The sequence below is a fragment of the Lottia gigantea genome, assembly GCF_000327385.1.
Source record: "Lottia gigantea unplaced genomic scaffold LOTGIsca_186, whole genome shotgun sequence".
NCBI lineage: Eukaryota > Metazoa > Mollusca > Gastropoda > Lottiidae > Lottia > Lottia gigantea.
Genome location: NW_008708340.1, coordinates 32,302 through 40,642, shown reverse-complemented (window position 1 = coordinate 40,642; position 8,341 = coordinate 32,302). Strand labels below are relative to the sequence as shown.

The 8,341-nt window shown below is 33.7% G+C and overlaps 1 protein-coding gene across 1 annotated transcript in view; it reads right to left on the bottom strand.

Moving 5' to 3' along the window:
• The window catches only part of LOTGIDRAFT_239031 (hypothetical protein), a gene marked incomplete at its 3' end in the record, with an annotated part of 18,550 nt that extends 14,157 nt beyond the window's left edge, over positions 1-4,393 (bottom strand). Inside the window, exons 1-4 of the mRNA XM_009052529.1 lie at positions 4,374-4,393; positions 2,953-3,448; positions 2,048-2,540; positions 1,731-1,778 (exon numbers count right to left, since the gene is read on the bottom strand). Coding sequence (XP_009050777.1) covers positions 1,731-1,778; positions 2,048-2,540; positions 2,953-3,441 — 1,030 coding nt within the window. The 5' untranslated portion in view covers positions 3,442-3,448; positions 4,374-4,393. The remainder of the gene's footprint in view (positions 1-1,730; positions 1,779-2,047; positions 2,541-2,952; positions 3,449-4,373) is intronic.
• Between the last annotated feature and the right edge of the window lie 3,948 nt (positions 4,394-8,341).

Here is an 8,341-nt window from a genome sequence, read left to right as displayed (position 1 = left end):
GAATAATAATATACCCTAGTATAACTCACTTCTACTGTAATAATAATATACCCCAGTATAACTCACTTCTACTGTAATAATAATATACCCCAGTATAACTAACTTCTACTGTAATAATAATATACCCCAGTATAACTCACTTCTACTTTAATAATAATATACCCTAGTATAACTCACTTCTACTGTAATAATAATATACCCCAGTATAACTCACTTCTACTGTAATAATAATATACCCCAGTATAACTCACTTGTACTGTAATAATACTATACCCCAGTATAACTCACTTCTACTGTAATAATAATATACCCTAGTATAACTCACTTCTACTGTAATAATAATATACCCCAGTATAACTCACTTCTACTGTAATAATAATATACCCTAGTATAACTCACTTCTACTTTAATAATAATATACCCTAGTATAACTCACTTCTACTGTAATAATAATATACCCCAGTATAACTAACTTCTACTGTAATAATAATATACCCCAGTATAACTCACTTGTACTGTAATAATACTATACCCTAGTATAACTCACTTCTACTGTAATAATAATATACCCCAGTATAACTCACTTGTACTGTAATAACAATATACCCTAGTATAACTCACTTCTACTGTAATAATAATATACCCTAGTATAACTCACTTGTACTGTAATAATAATATACCCTAGTATAACTCACTTCTACTGTAATAATAATATACCCCAGTATAACTCACTTCTACTGTAATAATAATATACCCCAGTATAACTCACTTCTACTGTAATAATAATATACCCCAGTATAACTCACTTCTACTGTAATAATAATATACCCCAGTATAACTCACTTCTACTGTAATAATAATATATCCTAGTATAACTCACTTCTACTGTAATAATAATATACCCTAGTATAACTCACTTCTACTGTAATATTAATATACCCTAGTATAACTCACTTCTACTGTAATAATAATATACCCCAGTATAACTCACTTCTACTGTAATAATAATATACCCTAGTATAACTCACTTCTACTGTAATAATAATATACCCTAGTATAACTCACTTCTACTGTAATAATAATATACCCTAGTATAACTCACTTCTACTGTAATAATAATATACCCTAGTATAACTCTTTACCAACTCATATTACAATAACGTATATTGATTTTAACTAAATACCTTTTACCGGCGTGTTTATTTGTTTTTAATTGTGTGCTGAATTTTTTAAATCTACAACTTTTTTATGTGTGTGTGGGTGTGTTTTATTATGTGCACTAAAGAGCAACTTTACTGTTGGAATTACCAGCACGATATAAATAGATTGTTATTATTATTATTACTATTATCATTATTATTAAATGTATGCAAAATTGTCAGTTCTATTAAAAATGGGTCCACAATCAGCTCAATCAGCTCGATATTTCTTAAAGAATAGGAAGACAAACTCCAACTTTTCAAGAAGATATCCCTTAATATTAATGAATATTACAGAAACAAACAAAACAACTTTTTACATCATTTTAGGCTGAATATTGCTACTTGATGGGAGCCGCCATCAAAACACAAGCTTTAATTCTCTATGCATGAAGAGTGAGCAGGAATGTACTGTGGATAAATATGATTAAAGAAAGGCTGACAATATATGATAGACAAATTAAAAGATTGCCAAACAAAAAACCTGCTATATAAATCCACAATACAAGTACAAGTACAATGAAGACCTACCTGAAGATACAGTGGATGTTAACGGACACCTTCGAATTCTTTGGGGTCCTATAATAGATATCAGACGTTCTATAGAAACAGAATCAAATTCAACAACATACAATATAAACCAAACGTGATAGTGATAATACACCCAGGTTTAATCAATCTTAAAAACATTATATTTCAAGCCAAAATATGATTCTAAAGGGTGAAAGCAATTGTGTCTCCATTAAATTCCATTAAAATATGTGTAAATTATTTTGTCACATATCTTTCAGCATTTTTCTTATTTTCCTTCCTTTTAAATTTGTTAAAGTGACAGACAATGACCTTACCTGTTTCAGAAACATTCTCTGAAGTACTGGTTGTGGCAGAAGTTGAAGGCTGGACAGAAACTCGACTAGTGGAAGCTTGTTCTGGACGTTCATCAGATCTGAATGTTTCAGATGTTGGAAACTGTCCTCTGACTGGTCGTGGGGATGTAGTCACGGCAAGACGAGTAGGTTTAGGACTACGTTGAGATTTTGTAGGAGTGGAAGATTTTTTCGGTGAAGTTGTTTGTAAAAGTTGAAGCCGATGTTCCAATAAGCGACACTTTTCTTCTAACTCTGAATATTCATTCTCACGAAATTGCAAACGGGTTTCTAATTTTTCACAATTTGATTTCAAATTTTTCTCTTTTTCACTCTGATAGACTTTGTGCTCCTCTGATTTTAAATGGCTTTCAGATCTTAAATTATTCAGTTCACTGTCTTTTTGAGTTAATTTTGTCCGTAAATTCTTTATTTCTCCATCTTTCATACAGATCTCTTGCTCAAACGATTTTTTCTGAAAATAGAAGTTTAAACAATAGCATGTGTATTGATCAACATTTAGCTTGGTTGGGTGAGAGTTCAGTAGACATAGCTTCAATTTGAAATTGTTTGATGGCAAAAGGAAAGACCATTAATGCATTCCTCATTCACTTCCTAACTATCCTGGTGTATTTGGCTCACCAAAAGGTTATAAGCTTCAAGAGGTAAATTAGAGAGTTAACCAAATATCCAAGTCATTTAAAATTGATAACGTTTCACAAGTTTGGAATGCAACTCTCATGCAAGTGAGTTGTGAGTTGTGTTCGGAACTCATGGTGATTTAGATCATTATTCACAACTGGTGATCACAATGGCGTTAGAGAACCTTTAAGAAGAAACACAAAATAAGCTTGAAGTTAATTATATAAAAAGTAATTACCATGTACCTGATCTGAAATTTTCTGACATTGTGTTCTCCATTTGTCTAATTCAAGTTGAAGAGTATCTCTGACACCAGATGCTGAGAGTGGTGTAGTGTTAACACCGTTAGAACTAGAGTGACTGGATAACGAAGAACTACTGTGAGATCGTCTGTAGCTATCATTGGACGACGGGTAAGAATCACTGCCATTGACAGATACGTATGAATTCGACGAGGATGAAGAAGTTTGTTTCCTTAATGATAAAGTCGATTTTGGCGTGCGAAATGTTGTGTCTGATGAGCTGGGTCTTGCACCTACATTAGGGTCCACAGCCAGTGCTTGTGAGGACATGACATCAATGTTGTGAATGTCAGCTTGAGATAAACAAAATTCATCATCATCATCATCCCACTCATCTTCTAATCTTTGTCTTTTATCTGCCGGCTCACGGCTGCCAGTTGACGAAACTGAATCAGGTTTTCTTTTTGAGGAGGTTGGCTGTGTTGATGCCATATTTCATCTGGAAATTAAAAATGATACACAAAAGCTGATAATAATATATTTATCATGTTAATCCCCCTTCTTCATTTCATTTGATCACAATATAGTGTTTTGATATAGAAGCGAGTTGTACATAAAAAGTTCCCTTTATTTTTAGTTACCAGTAATAATAATCTTTACAGAAGGAGAAACTGTCAGCTTCAGCTTTATATTGTTATAGGTGTTATAGAAGCACTGGCCACATGTATTGTCATAGCCTACTTCTAGTTAACATGGTGTCAATAAAAAAGGTAGACTTTTAAATGCAGAATGGTTCAATTGAAAATAACGGATAATAATCTAATAGCACAGAGAGTCTTAAAGCGAGAAACATAGATTGAAAAGAAGGTATTTCAAAATGAGTTCCTCCCCAGTGGTTCCCCCTATCTTTAATCCTAGTGGTTTCCAACCCTATTCTGAGGCGTTTCCTCCCCTAATTAATTCATATTAACTAATTAAAAAGCCTGTTAATCTTATATCAATTATATAATGAAATTTGCTGTGAATATTCAGGACATATATAAGTACCCCTCTGCCAAGTTTCAAATCGATAGCTGAATGGGAAGGAAAAGGGGTCGAAACTGCAACAGTGCCATCAATTGGATTAACCGACAGGATCACGAAGCCTTTGGAATATATTGCTTTGTTATTCTCAAGTCACTGTCACAGAGTGAAGCAATGTTCATTAATGTTAAGGCCAGTAGATCTATGATGAGATGGAGTAATCCCTCTCCTCCACCGTTCATTCACTGTGACTGTGGTGAAAATACACTATCAATAATTTTGTATTGGCCTCAGGCCTCAATACAGGCTTAGATCTATAATGTAGAATTTATGGCAGCCTCATACATGACATCATAATTCAGTTCATACTCAGATTTTGAAATTTAAGTAATTTCTTTTACCAAAAAACTCCAATTGTCACTTCGTCATTATTTCAGTGGCCGGCCAATTTTTGTGGCCAATGGATACACTAATTTTTTGGATTGTTGTAATTGTTGTAATCAAATCAAAAAACGAAAAATTTGTAATTCATTTTCTTATTCAAATAAAGCCTCTACAAAGTCGTGTAATGAATAGAATCATTACATAATTATCAACATTTCTTTCGCCAGTGACGGATAGCCAATATGGATAATGAAGAATGGCCAATGTTTTCAATGGTCTCCTTTGGAATTATACAGTGGTGTAACCTATTTTCGTGGATATAAGGATTCAACACCGAATTTTGTCAAAGTTAAAAAAACGAAAAAAAAAATTTATACCTTAGATGTTTACTCAGATATTCTAAAAAATAATTAAAATTGGTTTATTTCGATTTTCTTTATGAATCCTTCACTTTGACCAATATTTTATGAGCAACCAACTCGGCAACGGCGGCAGAATGCCTCACCTATTTTCGTGTACAATGTTTGATCTATAAATAAGTCTAGAAAAACACGTTGTATGGATACCGGGTGGTATAATTAACTTCTCTTAATATTTATCTTTAATATCAATTCATTATAACTAGTGACAATTCCTTCAAAGAACCATAATTTTTTTAAAAAAATAATGACTGACAAAATAAGATACGTAGCGTGATTTATTGCTAAAAGTCACTGAAACAACATAAGAATTTGGTACACTTTGTGTTCCATAGAAATTTTCTGCTGACACGGAATCCGCTAATTGATCACGTGACTTCATTCGTTGGATTATATTCTAGCAGACGACACTTGGAATTCCGATTACAGCTTGGGATTACATTCCAAAATTCCAACATAATATTATTTTCATGCTTAACTCTGTCACTGCCCAGAAGCCCCTACATGGCCAAATTTTGATAAATGGCCAATTTTTTCCTATGGTCTGCTATGGAATTATGAATGATATTTTTGGTGCCAGTGAGGTCCTCAGATGCCAATCTGACATATTCAGGTGTACAATGGGGAGAAACGGTCTTTATTCCTATAATTTCTCAAATATGGCCAGTGACGAATATCCAATATGACGGACTGGCCAGTCAAAGACGAAGCCCCTACATGGCCAATTTTTGCAGAGTCCACAGTAATGGGGGTGGGGCAGATTTTTGAATGGAATTGGCACAAACTCAATCACATAGTGCCTTCAGACCTGTGAATATCTCCAAAATTCCAACATGTTATTTTCATGCCTAACTCTGTCACTGGCCAGTCAATGACGAAGCCCCTACATGGCCAATTTTTGATAAATGGCCAATTTTTTCCTATGGTCTGCTATGGAATTATGAATGATATTTTTGGTGCAATTTGAAAATTAATAAAACTAAGTAATTATTGAAAAACACTTAATCATGATATTAATTAATTTTATGTTAATTCTAAGACGTAATATCACTTTAAGAACTGTTTTTCAATATCTTTCTGTTTATACTTAGCTGAGGATGAAACCAGACATCATAGCTTTTCATAACATTTTTAAATTTAATTACATAAGAATAGACAATTTGATACAATTGAGTTCGTTGAAAATCATAAAAAGGCTACAGTAAAGCGTCATTGGTAACAAAATTATTGGTCTGATATTGGATTGTAATCTGTCTCGTCTCAAAATTCAAAAGATTTGATTGGTTGATTATAAATACTAACTGATAGACATATATTATCCTAAATTGTATTCATATTAATCAAACAATCCAAAGTAGGAAAAATGGATAAATATTTGATGAAAAAAGACAAATTGCTTGATGGTTCCGACACTACTACGAATTGTACTGTGAACACTTACTCGCGTTGACTCACCACAACGACGATCTATGACTCAGCTTCGCCAGCGCAATCTTGTTCTTGCATTCAACAGGAAGCGTACCACGAAAATTAACTTGGACGTATGTGTTCAACGTTTTGCCATAAAACATACCCGACTACGTTTGAACTAAAACGGCAATAAAAATGTAACGTATTATAACTTGTGTGTTTTAACAAAAGTAATCCAAAAGGAATAGTATTCTAAATATAAGAAATACAATTCTTAGGCCTCTTTTTTATGTCTTGATCAACTTTTCTTTTGGGTGTAGAAAATGAGAGAAGACACTGCCGTGGTTTTTACTGTCTGGTTTGCGTTTGTATAAATTTTCAGTTAAGCTATGATTTGCAAAATTCAGAAATGAAATGCATGGAGACTTTACGTCTCACATTTCTGCAGCTGCCTTCAATTTTGTTTGAGATGGAATTGTCGAGGGATCTTTAATGTGCACAGCCTGCAGCACACTGGGCAAAGGTTTTATTGTTCCATTCGCAAGACTGCGCGCCTGAATTAACTGAATTTACAGCTTGATTAATTTGTCTAGTAAGGAAATCTAGAGTGTTGATCAGTTGGAAAACAGGAAAACAGGTCTATCAGCTGTTCAATTATAGAATGAGACTTGCAGAAAATAAAAAATAATTTTATTTTGCTGATAAATATGTTTTTGTTATCTAAATAAATTTTAAATTGTTTAAAGATGAATTTTTTAGTGCGGCCTGGTTTGATTATTCAGTAATGCATTTTACTTTCAGTTGGGATTTGTTTTTAGTCATGTTTTTTTGATGTTGTTGTTGTGATTGTGAGGTGTTCTCTCCGCTGGTGCAGAGCACTGGACAGATAGGTCTTTAGTACAGATATCTGCCACTGTTCTATTCATTCTGTAAGATCTTCATTGTGGCTCGAGATAACTATTTGATCTCGTTTTGAGGGATGTTGTCTTTCAGACTACCAGTTTGGAGCTTGGTGAATATTTCATTGCATGGAGAAACAACAGCATAGGATAAGAGGGGTTGACTGCCGTTGGTTTTGACATCACATCTCTGCAGCGGGTTGGACTGTAGGTAGTACTAGAGTGGTGAGAACTTCCTCTCATTTAGTCTTGTTAACACCTCCCAATGCACTGGCATCTCATACTGAAGCAATAGAGACACACCTCAAAGTACCCCCTCAAGAATCAACACAAAAGATTATAAAGAATAGCCTTTAATTTGCTTATTTTCACAATTTAATGAATGTAAACAACGAATTTCAAGACTGTGTCCGCCATGTTTGTTGGCAATCGAAAGTAGACACTAGTCTTGATTGTCACACTATCAAAGCCTAGAACATGATCAAGTCTCGATTGTCATACAATGCAATTTATAATAGGCCAAACCGCCCCAATGTCATTTCGTCCATGGTAAATAAATTTGTCTTGATACGACTCTAAGACGACATTTAGACAGTTTTTACCACACGAAGAGGTAGTTTGAACAACTAAACATGTTTGCAATCGCAAATGATGAAAGGATTCGCAAGTTTTATTATTTTGTTCATGAGACCACGTGGCAAAGTGGCAAATGGGCCGAAATGACGTTAAACTACCTTTATTGACTCTTAAATCTGATAGCTATTAACAGGAAAAGATAACTCAGTCCATACAAAGCCGGCTTCAGAATACAAATAACTCACAAATTGACTTGTTTTACTCTATTTTGCTAAATTGAAAGACAACTAATAAATCTAGCACAAATTGAGATCGTTTTACATGAAACTAGATTGAAGAGCTGTCCATTGTTCAACTGAACAAGCGTAAAGTGTGCCAGAGTCACTGTCAAAGTGTGGTGTCTTGATGTGTTTAAAAATATGTTTGACATAAGCAACAAGTAAGTCAAACCTGACTGGCAAATAAGATTACACACATCCCTGAACCACTGTTTCATTTTGTGGGGAATGAGGCACTTTTTTAAAGGAAGACGTAGGCTTACTTATTTTTTTTTTAATTCATTCTGTTGCCATTTTTTGTTTTTTTTCAAATTTTTTTTTCTAAATGTAAGGAACATAATTCTTAGGCCTCTCTGTTTTTTTTCTTTATGTCTTGATCAACATTTCTGTGGTGTGTAAAAAA